This window comes from Ptychodera flava, chromosome 22, assembly GCF_041260155.1.
Source record: "Ptychodera flava strain L36383 chromosome 22, AS_Pfla_20210202, whole genome shotgun sequence".
Taxonomy (NCBI): domain Eukaryota; kingdom Metazoa; phylum Hemichordata; class Enteropneusta; family Ptychoderidae; genus Ptychodera; species Ptychodera flava.
This window is the reverse complement of record NC_091949.1, coordinates 30,182,422-30,201,824: the sequence shown is the minus strand read 5'-3', so window position 1 is coordinate 30,201,824 and position 19,403 is coordinate 30,182,422. Positions and strand designations below refer to the sequence as shown.

General features: G+C 37.7%; 1 protein-coding gene across 1 annotated transcript; it reads left to right on the top strand.

The window, feature by feature from the left end:
- Positions 1-573: 573 nt before the first annotated feature.
- Positions 574-18,895, top strand: LOC139122330 (MAM and LDL-receptor class A domain-containing protein 1-like). Its single transcript, XM_070687724.1, has 8 exons — positions 574-682; positions 4,894-5,046; positions 6,075-6,331; positions 6,931-7,162; positions 15,422-15,565; positions 17,377-17,438; positions 17,989-18,079; positions 18,723-18,895. Exons 1-8 carry the CDS (start codon positions 574-576, stop codon positions 18,893-18,895), a joined length of 1,221 nt encoding a protein of 406 aa, XP_070543825.1.
- The last annotated feature ends 508 nt before the right edge of the window (positions 18,896-19,403 follow it).

Below are 19,403 nucleotides of genomic sequence, written 5' to 3'. Positions count from 1 at the left end.
AGTCTCAAATAATCATGCACATCATCTTTTGAATCAAATTATATAGTATGTGCCTGCTTTTGAAGTAATTTGAATTTACACCTCCAATCATATATATAATTGTAAACTTTTACCTCAACGTGAACAGCTTTCTGAAAGCTCTGAGTAATAGCTTGACAGGTACGTGTAGACTGACCGATAGTCTAGCAATCATTAACCTGAAAAAAACAGTTCAAGATTCCTCGCTCTATACCGACGCCTGTAAATGTTATCAATAGTGTAATAATCTTGTAAACACATGAACTCATGAACACATGAAAATATACATATCACGATATTTATTTATTGTCGATCAAAACAATTGCACATTTCCCTTAGCAAAGAAGTGGGGTCGGTCAACCGAAAAATGCCACATTAATAACGACATCGTAAGATGTGCATATCATCCAAACGGATACTGAAACATGCAAGAGATGTTTGTCCCACTCAATCAAGCATCGCAATTATTATTAGGAACTGGACCGAAGCGCACCGGAAGATATTATCTCGTTGATTATGAGGTACATGCTATTGTTGTACATTTACGATAGAAATATGAAGAAATCGACAAAGGCTGACAACCTTGAGTATGAGTCATCGTCACCGTTTACGCAAGTATACTCATTCCGACAGCAAATACCGAGTTTTCATAAATTCCGCTCAGGTAGGCGGCGCACATGAGAAACAATTCGTTTACACATTAAAACACATTTTTTACAGAATATATGACACACATGACGACCATTTACATAGACATTAAGTATTGCGCATAACTAGTCTACGTAGTATAAACATGATTGCGTGCATTAATACAAATAAACACACACACGCGCAAACACACTCATATATAAACAGAGGTACATGAATATATACATGCATAGTTATATTTACTTTGCATACATATTTTAGGGGAAATATCATTTTATTGATAAGAGCCTATATGCAGGCTTTCATCCAATAAGTGAACAAGGAGGTTCAATGCTTTTTTCGTATCCAAAGTCCTCGTATAATAACTCTCTGTCTGGTTACCGAAAAACGACTCGGAACTCGGTAGAAATCTCTTACATATTGTTTTACCTTACAGTCTGTGGTCTCGCTGTCGCTCGTAACAATGGTATTACGAACAAAAATGAAAATTTACGAAAAAAATAAATGCCTGATCGGCCATTTACGAATAATTTTGTAATTTTTGAAGCCTGATTTTCGGTTAAGATTAGGAATTCCGGGGAAATACTGTCATATCTCGTCTTTCAAAAACTACTCTGCCCCTATCATCGTCGCATCGACACATGGCGATAACTTTGGACTTTGACCTGTGCTAACATGAGCATGCGCGAAAAGGTTTCAAGATTCCCGGGTCGTGTACTCAGATACTGGTGTGCCATGCATTACGGTAGTTTCGAGACACCCAAACACTCACACGCTGTCAACTTTCCGAATGGACGGTTGGAGCGGATCGAGGGAAGCGGGCAGTTACAAATGCTTTAGATGGATAGTACCCTCAGCTGCGAAAGGAAGTTAGGAAAAAACGGCAACTGATATGACAAAAATTGGAAACCATGAAACCGCCGAGAAGAGATCAAGAACAGTAAGCCTGAAAGACAGTCGACCTGCAGTCCGGACCGCGCATGGTTGAACGACGTACCGCAAAGTGTTTGTCTGTGCATGGAGGCACTAAAGCGAGCCGGAAATCTAGCATGAAATCTTAGTTGTCATAGATTTGTCATTTGACGATGTGCAGATTGAATTTTCTGTGAACTTTCTAATTTTAATAGGTTTCCTTCAAAATATTTTACAAGAAACTGTCTCAGCAAATGTTTTGAATACTGATGGTTTTCTCTGATGCTCCATAGACAATGCTGTGCACAGTCGCACGACGAAAGTTTATCCAGACACACAAACATAAAGATCATCTGCAGCACTTTAAAAATGTGACTGTCTCTGTGAAAACATTTGCAGGATCACCAGTTTCAGTTTGCGCACTTAAATTTGCAGTTATAATGAGAAAAAGTTTGTGCGAAACCACAGACTGCCAAATGTTCTGATCAGTGGTTGTCCTAAAATAATTTTAGAGCTGAACATGGCATAATGACTGCAGCTATAGAGGTATCACCTAGTACCAAATGGATGACATGCATACTTTCAAAGTAACAGAGCTTTCCAAATATGAAAAACAGAGGACAGATTTTCTAGCATCTAAAACTTGTGCAAACACTGATAATATTAATGACTACTTAATATTTTAATATATATATAATCATCAACCACTGAGAAATAAAATAATAATAAAGATCGATTAATTGAATAACATTCATGGGCCGGTTGACCAAAATGACACACGTTATTGAGACAAGGAAGAAATTTTAATGTTACAAGCATTTATGACCCATGGTGTACTGGTTATGCGATGGATCTTTTGAAAATGGGTATCAAAATATGAGTGTTAATAATTGTCATAAAAAGGAATTTTTCGTTTACCTTTGTCTATCATGTAATCATACATTTTTTATTGAGTACCAGAAGTGCTTGTTGAAAATTGGCAGGCTCGGCATTACAGGGAGAGCACAGCTTGCAGTCATCTATAAATTCAGTCATATTTTTCTGTGACTATATATATGTTAGTTTCCATCCTTTTCTCGCATTCTCTGTAAAATGTGTACGCACATACATATACATACATACATACATACATACATACATACATACATACATACATACATGCATACATACATACATACATACATACAAACATACATACATACATACATACATACATACATACATACATACATACATACATACATACATACATACATACATACATACATACATACATACATACATACACACACACAGACACACACACATACATACATACATACATACATACATACATACATACATACATACATACATACATACATACATACATACATACATACATACATACATACATACATACATACATACATACATACATACATACATACATACATACATACATACATACATACATACATACATACATACATACATACATACATACATACATACATAACATCATATCTATGCATTCATGCATGTGTGTGCGTGTGTGTGTGTGTGTATGTGTGTCAATGATGAATACACCTTGTTTTCATATTTCCGTTTATACTTGAAGTCGTCTGATTTAGGTGCTTAATTGCATAAAAGTCTTTGCTTGTCGTCTGCATCCTGATAGGTGATCAGAAAAAAGTAAATGAACACAACGTTAAGACAATGTTAATCACAAATAAAGATATCATTTTTCCACAAGAAACCAAGTAAATAATGGGCTTATATTAGTACACTTGTGTTTTTTGTCTGTGTTTGTTCTTTTCCTTGGCTGGTGATAGGTTTTGCAAAAATCCAGGACGGCAAACAAAGAATTATTTTTAAATGGCCTTAGAGCAGACCAGAAAGGTTTTTTTTCCTACTTGTTCTGATAACATGACATTCAAACAAATCAACTGACCTGTGTCATGCACCGTCTACTATTTCTTGCATATTGACCATATGATCCTTAACCTTTAGTAAGGTGATCTTAGAGCATTGTACTATTAATTTATTATTTAACAAGCAAGCAAGAATTTGTGTGGGAGGGAATGTGATTAATATTATTAAGTGTATAACTCATTCCTATGCAGAGCACTGACATCACGCCAGGCAATGCTAGTTGAAGTGTCAAACAATCTGACCAAAATTGCAACAAGTGCTCACTGATTTAAATGTCAACAATTTTAACCTTGACATGGTTGTTCACACCCCTCTTAAATTATTTACGTTCAGACTTGTCTGCACTTTCCAACAACGATGGGACTGAAAATTTTCTGTCTTATTTTATTGGGGATCGTCTCAGCCACACATGGTCAAAGTAGGTCGGATTTTTTTCATTTTTATCTCAATTTAGCAAGGATGGTTACAAAGTAGACTTTCTGTCGTTACCTACACGCTTTTGGCAGGAGCGAGTTGTAATATTTTTAAGGGGCGGGTCCCCAACGGAAAGGGACTGCTAGTGTGTAGTCGGCAAGTGGTTTTAACAAGTGGGCCATGCGAGATCACTATACTCTCGAAGTGATAATGTCATTTTGAAGAAAACTTAAGAAGAAATATTGTCATGATTGCGAGGTAAACAGCACATGGTATATTTATTCCTTGATTACCCGACAGCGTTCATATCATACTTTCTGGGGTCAATTTATTGTCAAAAAGCGATAGTATACACGTCTCAGTTGTTTTTGGCATGAAAAGGTTTATATGTAAACTTCATTTTCTTTTTTCAAAAAAATTAATTGAGTTTTCTTTAAGCGGTGATATTTAAATGAAACTGGTAATCATGGTAACCTTTCAACACAGACGAGAATAGCGACGAAGAAACACGAGAGCTCTCTTTCACTAAGTTAGTAGCACACTTGATACTAAAAGGCTCATGGCGTGATACTGTGAACTTTAAGCACCGTAATATTTTGAGGTTATCACCCAATATCGCCTGTTTCTATGTCGTATCAGCATGAGTGTCATTTGTGCTGCGTCAGACACAAGACGAAGCCTTGTTGCTGCGGACATGAAAAATTATCACATAATGGCCGGCACGCAGCCAATTTATTTGATCTTACCGTAAAAAAGTCAAAGTGCATAGGTATGACATCAGTCCATGTCCTTGTACCAACTTTGAATAAAATCGGTTGAGACGTATACCGTTAAATATCACGGCTTAAATATCATGGCTGATATTTTACATTAAACGTCACCAGAAAGGAGCGATATGGGCGTTGGTATATGATAATCATTCTTATTCCTACTTTTAAACTTTGAAAGTAACAGCATAGTAAACATCAAGATCTTTATTTTTTACAGAAAGTGGAGATGGATATAGCTGTGACTTTGAGACCGGCATGTGTGGTCTGTCAAACAAAGAGGGCAACCCAGTGAAGTGGGTTCGGAATCAGGGTAGTACACCAACGCCGAATACAGGTCCATCTACTGATCACACCAAATCTAACAATCAAGGTAAAATCAAAACAGTCAGATGCACGCGTTAGAATGCCTTGCGTTTTAAATTCCGACTCAGGCTGCATAATTCGAATTAGTATATTGCCTGTTTGTTTAAGTTTAACATGTTAAGTTTTCTATGAGATCGACTCGCACTGACAATCAATGGTTTACTACTTTGTTTGCTAGGGCTGAGGTTTCAGCATATCCAGTCCCCTTAACGTATCTATTTCCGGCTAAAATGTCGCTTCTGTGCCCTAGACAGAGCCACTTACTGGCACTACAGATAAAACGTGTTTTTGTGACGGTGATGCGGCGCACAAGACTTTTTTATTGGTTTCTTTCGGATCTTTCCGAAAGTATTGCACTGAAAGTTTCAGTCTTGTATGGGCACTCCGACCCTAACAATTACTTAAAACGCAGACTACGGTGTAGAGTCGGAGTTGGATGAATGTCTACACACGACTGCAACTTTCAATCTTGTACTTTGAATTTTGTAAATCGGGCACCGAGGGCGTTGTTCTGAAAGTACACTGAGCAGCGTCCTCTGTATAGTGTTACACATTCTTCACAGAAATAAATGTTTTTGATAACAACAAATTAATACCTCTTATATCCAAATGTTCCTACATGAACCACAAACGTGAAACTTATTTGTTATCAATAAGCTCGCTCTTAATGTTATTAATATTCAGGAGAAAACAACTCTGTCACACATATTGGTCGATATATTTATGGTAGCTACATACCTTATAGACAATTTCAGATTTCCGCATCTTCATTTAGCACATAAAGGTTTGCAATTTTCGACTTTTATCAAGCAGACAAATACTTTGTGTGGGAAGGACATTCATAGTGAGATGTGCCGAACTGTGCATATATGTAATAATTTTTATCCAAACTTCGCAAGAAAGTTGAAGTATTACGAGAGTTTCGTGCGTTAAGTGACACCTTTGAGTTCAAGGTGAAAAATGAACGCTCAGAGTGTATTTTGATAACTATATTGCCTGCTTAACCATTTTGGCATATGATTACGTATTCTGTAGGTTACTATGCCTTTGTGAACGCTGCTCTCCTAGGCAACGGCGGAAAAACTACCATGTTTACCGAAAAATTCAGCGCAACAAGCAACAGCTGTTTGAAATTCTGGTACTACATGTATGGACAACATTGTGGGTTCCTGACGATATCTGTTGCAGACGGGAAAACTGGAACCTCAGCTACTATCTGGAAACGATGGTTCGACCAAGGAGATGGATGGATTCTTGGTCAAGCTAACATCATCTCCAAGGAATCCTACACGGTGGGTTAAGGTAGTACGTACCTGGAAACTGAAATACTCAATTGTTGCTAAACCTTTCCTCAAGGAAACTTTAAACCATTATCTTTTCTTAATCAAGATTCAAAATCAGGATTTAAGTGTAAATTTGGTATTTGGAAACAAACTAGTGGCATTTGAAATTCAAAATAACGGCTTTCTCTATGTTATCTCTGTAAGGAAAATTATATATTCACGAAAATAAGACCTTAAAATCTTAAATTACTTCACAAACTTCAAAACGAATCTACACGAGTAGTAGACCAGGAAAAGTTTTGTAGAAACTAGAGTGTTAGAATATCTGTCCCTGAGGCGCATTCTACCATAAGTGTATATAGATAAAAAGTAATTTTCAATATTTTAAAGGAAATGAATTTAGTGAACATTCAGTAAGGCGTAGGGTAGGGTAGGTAATGTGTCGACATCTGTAGCGAAATGTTCTAAAAACGAGTCAAAAATATTCTTCATTGAAAGAGTGAAGTCGATTGTTTATATGTAACATGATTATGTCCTTTCTGTGTAATGCTCCCTTTGACATAACCGGCCTGGTGAGTATAAAATTATCGTATATTATTTGTTTCCAGATTGAATTTGAGGTATACAATCGCATAGCTATCAACGCGTTCGAAGGTGACGTTGCATTGGATGACATTGCTATAGTCAGTGGTTCTTGTGAAGAAATCGGTGATTGTGATTTTGACCTTGATATGTGTTCATGGACAAACGACGCTGGAAATGACTTTGATTGGTCAAGACAAAAGGCGGGCGATGTAACTGTCGGACCGAGAAAGGACCATACTTTATCGTCTGAAAATGGTAATGTACTATTTTCATTTACTGTACTTTTTACATTGAGTGATGTCTACTAAAGTATTCAAATAGAATTTTCATCATTTATTTCCATGTTACCTAGTACATATTTTTTCTTCTTTTCCGCGTAGGTTATTTTGTTTATCTGGCTTTGCAGTCTTCCACCGGAAGTGACAGGAAATCACGGTTGATAAGTCAACAGTTCAGCTCAACCGATGTCAACGGCAGGTGTCTACAGTTCTGGTTTGTGATCTTCTGTCCTCACTTCGATTAAGATTATTTGTACAAATATTAACCTTATATGTTGATTTATACAAAAAAAATGAAGGATAGAGCTCTTGATACAACCAGAATCAAATTGCCTAAATAGGAATGTATTGAAAGGGACATACATTCTGATATCAAATATCATCTTCATGGTTAGTATGTTTGCAGTCTTTTTGATTTTATATAAATACACGAAAAACCTGTGGCGATTCTAATACATCATCAAATTACCAGCAATGTGATATTTTCAATTCTGAGGAATTTCAATATAAAAGTGATGTATACATATTTCGTACCGACACACACTCTGTCGATACTCAGACACGCAGTATTAAGGGGGACAAGAATGCTTCTTGCTTGGTATAAATAAACTATTTCAAGGTTGAAGCATAAGATCTAGTTACATACATATTTTGTCAATCGTCATCCGGGAACATTAAAATGTTAACAGTTCCAATATATTTTATAGAAAATGTTTATTTGAATAGTCAGTCAATAGACTCATTTGATTTAAAGATTCAATTGCGTCCTGTTATCGGACATTATCCATGATGCTCTTACAGTACTCATATTCTTGGCTACTATCTGTTACAAATGTGTTGTTAAAGACTTCTCTCATTTTTTCCTTTGTTTGCTCTTGTCGAAATGTTAATACAAAGGGATACCACGCTAGTATCCACTTTGAATTTCAAATTAAAGCATCAGTCAATATTGGGTAATTTGTTTCTCAGATTTTCATTTCAATGGAACGTTGAAATCTTTCATTTTTGATCACGTGTAGATCGTTAAAGATAGTGCCGTGTAAGGGGCAACGTCAAAAGATCGATGTTTGAAAAAAAACTTAAATGCTTAAGTTTAGGGGTGGGGGGTTTTAGGCCAAATTAATTTCTGTGAAGTCAAAAATGATTTAACGTCTTTTTGGCAAATTTTACGATTTCAAGGCTGCTTTTCGTACGCTAAAACCGATCCAGTCACCCGTATTTGTGTTACTTAATAATGGTTTTCAATTTTCATATAATTCAATGGTACACTGGTAAGTCGTTTGAAAGAATTAGTACAGGGTATGAGTCCGCAATGTTTTTCAATTTTAGGTCAGTTAAGTTAGAAGGGGGGGGGGGTATGAGGCCAAACTTAAGCAATTAAGTTAGATTTATTATATTGAACTTTTGATGTTGCCCCTAAGTTGAGTACAAGTTGCAGTCTCGACTTTTATGACTGAGACTTAAATTTCCAAATTGATTGGCAATTTTCCTTGCATATTGTACTGCATTACAGGTACTACACAGTTGGTTCAACGGGAACAATAACTATCTACGTCGATTATGGATCGACATTTCCATTCGAACAGCCATACTGGAGTTTGACTGGGAGTTCAATGAACGATTGGCAGAGAGGGTTCGTACCTGTCGTTAGCGAAGTAGACTATAAAGTAGGTGCTATTCTGTCTTATTTCTTTTTGTGAAGTATCGCTTTGAAAGATTTATATCTTTGTGTTACCCTTGCTTTATTTCGGTGTTATTCACAGGCTAGCTGTTTAGGAGCAAACTCAACAAGGGCAATCACCGAATTCGTTCGGGTGAGTTTGGTCGCGGAATTCGTGGAAAATGCAGTTGCGTCGCAGGTAGGGGTAAACCAAGACGAGTGCAGGGACTGGACAAATGACACAGACACTTGAAGTAAAACAAAAGAATAATAAACAAAATGTAATGAATAACGATCCAATAAAATTCAAATGTACCGGTACCGAGCAAAAATATCGAATTACAATGTCGTTAACAAAAAAAAACGTATTATCCCTAAATCGATTCAGCACTTGATATGTCTAAATGCTATAAAATTAAAAGACATTGATTGACATTGAAATTGACATTGACATGTACAAAATGATATCAAAAACATGTGACGTCGAGAACAAGTAACACTTATAGTGACAATGCTCAGCTGTTGCCACTCGTTGCGTTTCACTTGGCGGACAAACCAGAGCAAAGGCTCTGGACTTGTCAAACAAACAAACAGTACAGTGTCCGTTGCGTTAATTGTCCAAACGCCTATGTGGTAAGTTGACAACACAGTGACTCGTTAGCATTCCATCGCAGGTACACGTTCCTGGAGAAAACGAGCGTAGCTTCGCCTGCCAAGAGTCACTTCAGGCGTAGTTCGAAAGTTCATAAACAAACGCGAGAAACAACGTCGGCTTTCACCGATGAGGGCGTCGTCTCGCAAACAGCTCTCGGTAGCGTGTAAATGGACATATAAAGAGTCAGCAAAGCACGTCTCAGTTATAACCCACGAACGTCACGCTAATTCGCTGAGTATGAATTCCACTGGGACATTCGTTTGTCGACAATGCTCCGAGTTCCTTCAAACGTGAAGTTAAACTCAACACCAAAGCACTGATCAGTTCTTCGAATGAAAAATCACTTATAGGGTCGATTAATCATGCTCGTAAAATGATCCGTCGACTGTTTATCCGTTGGCGTTGAGTTATGCGGGTCGTTGCATTCCTCACACCCAGTTCAGAGAATTTCGAATGGCCGTAACGTTATCAAATTGAGTCCGATTTTCATGCGACTTGTATCGATCGAATCGTACTTACATCAGCTTCTAAGAAGTGAAGCATCAGCGTTGAGAAACCTGTGAAAGCATCCTTCATCGTCGGATCTCTGCAATCAATGTCTCCAAAGAAGTGTTCGATTTCGGCGAGTACCCACGCTTCGTTTAAGTACAGCAGACTTGACATGTAATAGGGTCGAAGAAATACCACTTCACACGCCGGGATCTCACGAAGACAAGCTCAATTAATGTCGGTTAACATCAAGCTTCCCTCGCGTCTCCTTCGAATGCGATTTCATCACACAATTCCGCCGATGGTTCGGATTTTGTAGAGACTTCCACTCACATCGACCTTACCGGACACCGGCCATATTCGAAGTTCCTCATTATCAAGTTTCCTTCGCCGTATTACACCCGCCAAACTTTGGGTGAAATACACACGCGTCTTCTTTGATTGAACTGATTTAAGCCTTCTATCAGCAAAAAGGTCAATAGTTAAAAATAAAAGAGCTTTCGTACAGAAATCATGAAATCTAAGGTCTAAATTACCACATCAAAATACAATCAAAACCTTTGGATTACTTTAATAGCGTAATCACCCCAAAAGCAAAAGTCAGTAGTTTAAAATCGTCTATCATCACCTATTCGTGGGTCATCCCACTATGACTTGAGGGGGTCATTGCCTATGGTATCATTTGCATGATAAAATATGCTGAAATTTGAAGCTGTTATCTCTATACACAATTTAGTAATGTGTCAGATTGCATATGAATGGAACTTGATTCAATGCAATGTAACGCTGTTTTATAACTACTATAATTGAACTATATTAAATTTATTCACCGAAAACTTGCCTTGAGAGAAAAGAGATGAATCCTATTATATTTTCTGACCATGACGAGGGATATTCATCCGGATTTAAGAATTCAACGCCCAACTAACTGTACCAAAGAACATGACTTTATATTTTTACATTTACTTTAAATAGTGTATATAAGGCATTACCAATTTTGATCACGTTAGCTGAAGAAAAGTAAATGAACGGATCAGAAATTATCTCTGGCCTGTCTTTTTGTGCGAGAGCTTCACGACGGGCATCAGTGTCTCGGTAGACTTCTGACTCAGAGTCTCTCTCTCTCTCTCTCTCTCTCTCTCTCTCTCTCTCTCTCTCTCTCTCTCTCTCTCTCTCTCTCTCTCTCTCTCTCTCTCTCTCAGATAATTATAGAAGTTGTAACGGGAAATGACAGAGACGGTGTTGTAAAAATCGATGATATAAGACTTACCATTGGCTGGTGCGATATATCACCGCAGTCTGCTTACCCACCTGTTGATACTCAGAGCAGGCCTACAGCGCCCCCACATGGTATGTCTTACTAGTCCTGTTTCAAAATGACCTACATTACACGTCCTACACACATGTACTGCATACTCTGATTGGTTAATCCACTTCTCTAAGGTCCACTTTCGGAGCAGTCATTGGAGGGACCTCATGTCTTAGGTCTCAGTATTATGTATTATTCAATTTACAGCTTCCTGATTGGTTAATGTGTAGGTCTGGTCCTCCAGTGTTCACTGCCTCATTATGCAATGTCCCATGTACTTTTGGATGATGCCTGCACGTTGTTGCAGCTCGATCCCAGTATATGAAGAAAAGTACTCATGCCGAGTATTTGTCAAAATATCTAGTTAGATTTGACCTTGTTCGAGAGTTTCTTCACTGTTCATGGCATTATTTGCAATGATTGAATGGATAAAATACCCTCTGCAGCTTTGTGTTCTCTTCAATTGCATGTCAGTGTTTTATTTCGATAGTCAATAATTTTTCAGTATAGTACATTTCCACGTTTGATCCTTATTTCTGTGTAACTTTACATACTAAGGGACTGGTCAGTTTCTTAAGCCTGGGGGGCCGGTGGATTCATGGGGGGGGGTCACCCTGTTTTTGACTTTGGTGATAGGGGGGTCACCATGTTTTTGAAATACCCAATAGGGGGGGTCAGTGTGTTTTTGAATTTTGACACAGGCTCATCATTGCCTAAAATGCTAGTGTCAGCCACAAATTTCATCATTCAGTTGTATTTTTCGGCGCGCCCTTCGGGCGCGTAACTTTAATAATCAGTCATATTTTTCACCACGCCCAACTTTAACATATCAAGCATACATACATCAGAGATATCTGTATGTTCAATATTTTTCAGCGTGCTCTTCAAGCTCATTACTTTAATATATCAGACATTTTTCAGCATGCCCTTCAGGTGCATGACTTTAATATACAAGGCATATATATCAGAGATATCAGGATGTTTCATATTTTTCGGCGCGCCCTTCAGAGATATCTTGATTTTTGCAAAGTGAGAGTGTACATTATGAAATCTTCATTTCATATGAAAAGGATGACAAATTAATGATACTTTTCTGTTCTCTCTATGAGAATTCAGTATGAGAAAGCAACATGCACAAATATTTCACAATATATATTTGATACAGTGACTTATTTTAGAGATAGAAAAATGACAAGATATCTTTCCTTCTCATTGATGCAATTATTTTCCTTTGTGTCACAGGTTTTCTGTAGAAAGATGCTTTTTTATGAACAAAATAACAGTTAAAAAGGGCAGTTTTTGTCATTATTAGCTGTGCTTTTATGGTTTCAATGTTACAAGAAAAGGTCCTCTCAGACACTGTACACATCAGATTTGGCTAAAAAAGCTCTCTATGGCTCCTCAGGAGATTTAATTGGATGGTTGGCAAGTCTTAACACCCATCAAAGTTTTTGATTCACTGCTTTTTCCTCTTTGATATTAATGATTGACATCCATTTCTGTACAACAGTTCAGGACATCTGGTTTAAGCATAGAAAGTGTGAAATACATTCAGGTGTGTCTGATGTGTACAGTGTCTGAGAGGACCTTTTCTTGTAACAACGGAGAATAAGCCCCCTACCATTCATCAGAATAATATTGGAACCTGTAGGAACAAATCGATAAAGCATTGGCATTCGTACGCCGGTCAACAGAAATTAAAAAGCAAGCACAAATATCGCGACCAATGACTCCAATCACCAAATGTCTGTCACTGTGTCGACTCAAGCTGTATTTGGACTTCCGGAACTTGAATTCATTATAGATGTTTTTTTGTTTACATCCGTGTATTCATAAATTTCCATAATACAGCCTGGCTAAAAATCTATTGGGAGGCATATCGCAAAGATAAAGGAAACAAATTTGTGGACAAAAAATTAAACCAATCAATAACAGAGTTTGAACTAATGTACAGGTGTGATTTTCGGTCTGTAGAAGAAGTAATGCAAATGAAAACATACAAAGATTTTTTGGCCGTCATATTGATTATTATTTGCATTTGAATGAACTCTGAATTCTGTTATGTAACTGTGTGCCGTCTTTGGCAACGGCCATATTGAAAAGGGGTCAATATGGCCATTGCCGCCGGGGTCAGTTTGTACATGACAACAAATTTGATGAATAAAACGTGAGAGGGGACATATTGTACCCGGAATGAGACGGAATTATTGCCGCGATCACATGAACTAACTAACCCTAACCCTAAAAAGTCTGTGATGGTCTTCATTTGCTTGATTTTGTGTCGGATGAAGCACAGTGGGAGCCAGAAATTAGGATTAGCTGACCAAATTGTCGGACCTCTGCTCGCTTCGCTTGCTCCATTCCTACAATTTGGTCAGCTAACCCCAATTCCTGGCCCCCACTGTACTTCACCCAATACAAAAACTAAGCAGTCGGAGATTGTGACAGTGATTTGAAGAAAGTGCAAATTTATATTATTTTAACCTTATTAGTTAGTCGGTGCCGCAATTACGGGGCGTCTGTGTTTTGTGTACGGCGATTTTGACGTCATCAGTTTGTGGCTATACCACTTGTAAAATGATGCCTGAGGGAGTGAAAATTAAAACAGTGTTCGGAAATGCAGGTTCTGTGTGGGGATGTCAACATCGCTGCAAAACAGTGAGTGCAATATCTTGGTACTGACTTGGATCAATCCTTGTCTGGTGAAACAGTAGCATCTAAGGTTTTTAAAAAGACATGCTCTCGTCTCAAAGTTTTATATCGTAATAAGAAGTTTTTAGATTTGCATACGAGAAAACTGTTGGCTAACTGTTTGATAAAATGCCATTTTGATTATGCAAGATCTTGCGGGTATAGTGCCTTGACTCTAAAAAGCAAACAAAAACTTCAAACTTCCCAAAATAATGTTATACGGTTTACCCTTTGTATGTCAGCAAGAGCACACCTTGAATCGGTTCACTTCAAACAAATGGGATGGCTACCTGTTAGCCACAGAGTCGCATATATAAAACTCAATCATGTTCATATAGTTACATTAGGATTAGCACCGGAATATTTGTCTGATAATTTTGTTTTTAACAGTCATGTCCGTAGAATGAGATCCGGACCCTATTCTATTTTCATTCAAGGTGGGGCTCGGTTTTATCAGAATAGTTTTGTATATACAGCTAGTGTTGAATGGAACAAAGTTCCAAGAAATATACAGAGTATTCCTTCAAATTCTCTGTTTAAAGAAAGTTAAAGAAGTATTTTATGAAGCAATGAATCAACGTGAGCAAAATGATTTTGTTTTTTATAAATTGTTGTGGAGCCGATTTGCTTGTGATTTTATTTTTCGTGGGACCACAGTGGAAATAAGTTTTTAACTTTTTATGTATTATATCAGCACTTTTGTCTTTGTCTTTTTTCTTGTTTGTATTGTATGGTTATTTTTTTAAGTGCTAAATAAATCAAATCAAATCAAAAACACACTGGAGGACCGGACCTACATATTAACCAATCAGGGAGCTGTAAAGTGAATAATACATAGTAATGAGACCTAACGCATGAGGTCCCACCAATCAGCGTAACGCAAATGGATCTTAAATTACCAGATGAACCAATCACTGATGTTGGTACATATGTCATGGACCTGACTTATGAAACAGGACTACTAAAACTAAATATGGTATTATCGAAAAGACACAGTAACAACCTATGAATGTACAGAAATCAAATTTACGCTGTCTTCCTGGATAAGTGAAACGTGGCTCATAAAAACAGTTTTGCTGCCTTTATATATTTATGTGCTGTTACACAGTATTATAATATTTTGATATCGACTGTTGATGATATAGATTGACTTTGAAATCTCCTGCAACAGACTGACCTGATATCTTGAATGGAATGGCATGAGATTCTGTATTCCTTTTATAAGTTAAAAGCAGATACTCACTTTATTGCTGAACAATAATGTCTTTAATAGTCTCGATCAACACCGGCGTTATTTATAGTCACCAAATGCATTATGTCACCCACCAATTGTCACAGGTGTTCGGTCAAAGTTACTGACAATATACTAGAAACGTTTTTTTTTTACATTAGGTGGATAACACATAATCATCGTTCTTTGACTACATTTCAGTGTCAACTCAGTATGATTGCGACTTTGAATTAGGCTCCCTGTGTTCCTGGACTCAGTCTAAAACTGACCACTTCGATTGGAAAGCTATACAAGCTAAAAGCAACGGTGGACATGGCCCTGTCATCGACCAAACTAGAAGAACAGGTAAAATGTTGAGGATAAAACATAGCGATCGCATGCTGGCGCTTCATTCTTGTGTCCTACAATGGGCGTGTCAAATTATTTTGTTTTACACATTAATATTGTACTAGAAATCATATAATTGTACCAATATTTTCTCTTAAGTTATTTCTTTCTATTTTTCTCTTGGTCAAAAAGGCATAATTCATACTCCAATAAATACTTCGTCACATTATCACCAACGTTTCCTTATAATCAAACGATGGCATTATACGTCATAATTTCACCATCACCACTGCAAGAACAATTCATCTGTACTGCGATAGCATGTCTTGAGAATGAAAAGTCGACTGATTGCGATGCTTAGTCGTACACTGTATAGAACAGTTTGATTGTTGTCCATAAAATTTTTGACTTCACTATTCCTTTTCGAGACATAGCCGGATTTTCATCTCTCTTCATCTCGGCCTGGCTGCAATGCCTGGTCATCGTTCAATATCTTGATGTATCCTTGAGTCAACAATGTGATACACCTGTGTTTGTAACCTGGGGAGTTTTATCGAACTGTGAATATTGGTATCAATATTCGAAAAATTCAAGTGCAGTCCAATTTGGTTCTAGTGAAAGTTACTTGACTTTTGAATAATATTCTGCTGAACTATGATTTCTCATGGCGATAGCGGTTTAGATTTTTGTTCCGTATGGGCCACTCAGTTGACGGTCTAGACGCATTCTCCCTTCATGCATTTCGCGTACAGGATATTCTGCAGACACTATTTGTTCAACTTTGCTAATAAAATTCTCCTACTAGAGTGATAAAGGTTTTTCACAAAATACCGGGATCTACGTTCTTGAACACTGTACGGCGGAGGGAAAAGTGCATCTGCAGTAAGATGTAATCTTGCACAGACATAAACCCCGATTGTGTCATTGCATTACTATAGTCACAGACAAATAGAAGAAACAGACTCGCAACGCGACATGGCTTTTGTTCCATGGTCGTCTCGGTAGACTATGGCCTTTTCATATCAAAATGAGCTTCAAAGGTGTTAAACTTTTTGGAGACTTTGTTTGTGGTTGATAATTGCACGAGATTATGCAAAAAGTACGACGAGATGGCATCGTGCTGCCAGTCGCGTAGCAACCATACTTTGTGAGCTCTCAGGGCAGAAACACTGCTTCACGCCAATCAAAACATAACACGCCCGCAGTTTCATAAACACGTCATTTATGACCAACTTTTAATAGACGATATGACTGACCGTAAACCATTGAGTAAAACCAGACAGTATCGATAGAAGATTTTCAAATTTGGTTGAAACACACTCATTATATATTCATAAAAATGTGAGAGAAATTTTTAAAATGGTAAAACTCACTTTCCCAAAGCTCAAAACTTTCCCGTTTTCGCCAGCATGCCGATTCCACTCAGCACCACATGACAACAATAACACAAACTTTGCCGAACATACTTTCGCTTAAAAATTGGCGAAAATCCTGAAACTACCGAAGGGTGCATGGTCGGCACTCTTCGGAAAAGCGAGGCGAGAGCTACCTGAGGCGAGGCGAACATGGATGACTTACGTAACCGCTTCACGCCTTGAACAATACCCGTTTTGCCAGTCTGTTTCCATTTGTCTGTGCTATAGCGCATGTGTGCGTTTACCTTTCAGTAAAAGTTTATGTATCTCATCAAATATAACGAGTATTTCTTTATTTCGCTTATGTACACAGTAAATTAGATCCATTAGGTATTTGATGTCTTAATAAAATATTTGATTTTTGATATTAAATATTTCATCGACGATTTGCGTTCTGTTTGCATGTTACTGAAGGAAATGGTTGGTATATTTACATTGAAAGTGAGGACCAGACTGTCGGTGATAAAGCCCAGCTCGTGAGTGATGTCATACCTGCATCGGATCAATCGTGTGTCATATTCTGGTACCACATATATGGCACACACGTTAACAAACTAAAAGTTTATACCAAAGCAAAGGATACTACATCACGACTTCCTATTTGGCTACGAGAGGGCGGGGAAAGCGACGAATGGACATTCGGTTATGTTTAATTTTCGTCAGCAGACGACTTTCAGGTATTGTATACTTCGTAGAATTTCCCTATAGACTGGAAAACTATTAAATCGTGAATTTTCAAAACGATTTCTCCCGTTACACTTTGTCTACATCAATAAAGCGTTTCCTGGTGAGTTATACGCTGGCGAGTACTTATCTTAGCCCGTGCATTTCTTAAGGTAGTTAAATTAATCCAGCTTCCTTACTATTTCAATTATTCACTGCATTGAAGTTCGTAGCAAGCAACGCACATTTACACGACGACTGTTCTAAATGATTTCAACGCTTGCATACAGTATTTGACAATTTGGCCTATAGATGATGTTTGTAAAATTGATTGACCGTTTTGCTAAAATTCCTTTCTCAAAGCTCATCTTCGAAGCTGAATGTGGAAGCAGCTACCATGGAGACATTGCGCTGGACGGAATCTTGTATATGAACGGAGAATGTCGATTTCCAGGTAGGTTGAAGATAATAAAACTGAAGACACTGTCGTCAATTGAAGATGTATGGCAAAACGCTAAGCTATCAAATTCATCATCAGACTTTTCTCAGTATTCTTCATAGCTATAACTGAAATTCACTTCATTGGATAGTTTAAGCTTTTTATGCCTTGAAAAATCGTAAATAGATACGTATAAACATGACAACAGCTTTGTGTTCTTGATAACGTTATTCCACACGCTTTCTCTTTCCGCCGGGGATACATGGATACACTGCGTCGACGATGTTGTTATGTAGACATGATTTGAATTTGAATATATTTCAGTGGATCCGAGCGCATTCGGTTAACTACAACCTACCCTAACATCATTTCTGGACGGTCGTAAATTGCAACAATCGTCTAAAAATGGTCTTTTGCGTAATGGGAAGATATTTCGGAAGGGTTTCCTGCCGTAGGCGTTTGTAAACATGAAGCCATAATGTACGACACAAGTAACAAAGTCGATCCAATCTGATAAAATGTTACTCTGTCATCCCTCAAAATTTCCCCGTTGTTTTACTCTTAGCTTAATGTGCTACGTTATTTGCTCGTTTGTCTCTCTGCCGTCAAATATTTTGAGTTTAAAAATGAATGAGTTGTTTTGACTTCTCTATTACAGAGATCCATGATATGGATTGTGACTTTGAAGATCCTTTTAACAGGCTGTGTGGCTGGCAGCAAGAAAAAGACGACGATTTTGATTTCGTAGTCGGAACTGGCGCCACACGAATTCACCATGAAATCGGTCCATCCATTGATCACACGACCAGAACCGAAAACGGTAAAATTTAAGATAATACAACAACAAAGCTCTTTCCTGCTTTTCTTTAGTTTAATATAGAGTAAAGTTTTGTTTTATACACACTACGTCATCTTTTGAACGTCATAATGCCTGCTTAATCTTTGTGCTGGAAAACATTTTCAGTGTATCAGCATCTGGGTCTGCACAGACCTATATCTCCATGTGAAAACCATCAACATGCTTTGTTCTTTACGATCCACGGGAGATGTTGCAATACACTATTAATGTAGATCTTGATTGATCCTAGGTCACTTTATTTACATTGATACAACTGACCATGAAAAGGGGGAGGCAGCATCCATTTTGTCTGGAAAACATGAATGGAGAACTTCATCCGTGTACAAGTGCTGGATTTTCCACTATCACCATTGGCTTACCACGGGAACGTTGTCAGCGTATGAACAGGTAATGAAAAGCAGTTAACACCCCGGCCTGAAAACGGTTTCCATGGCCGTGGATTTACACATACACAAAGTTGAGACGAAACACTAAGAACAA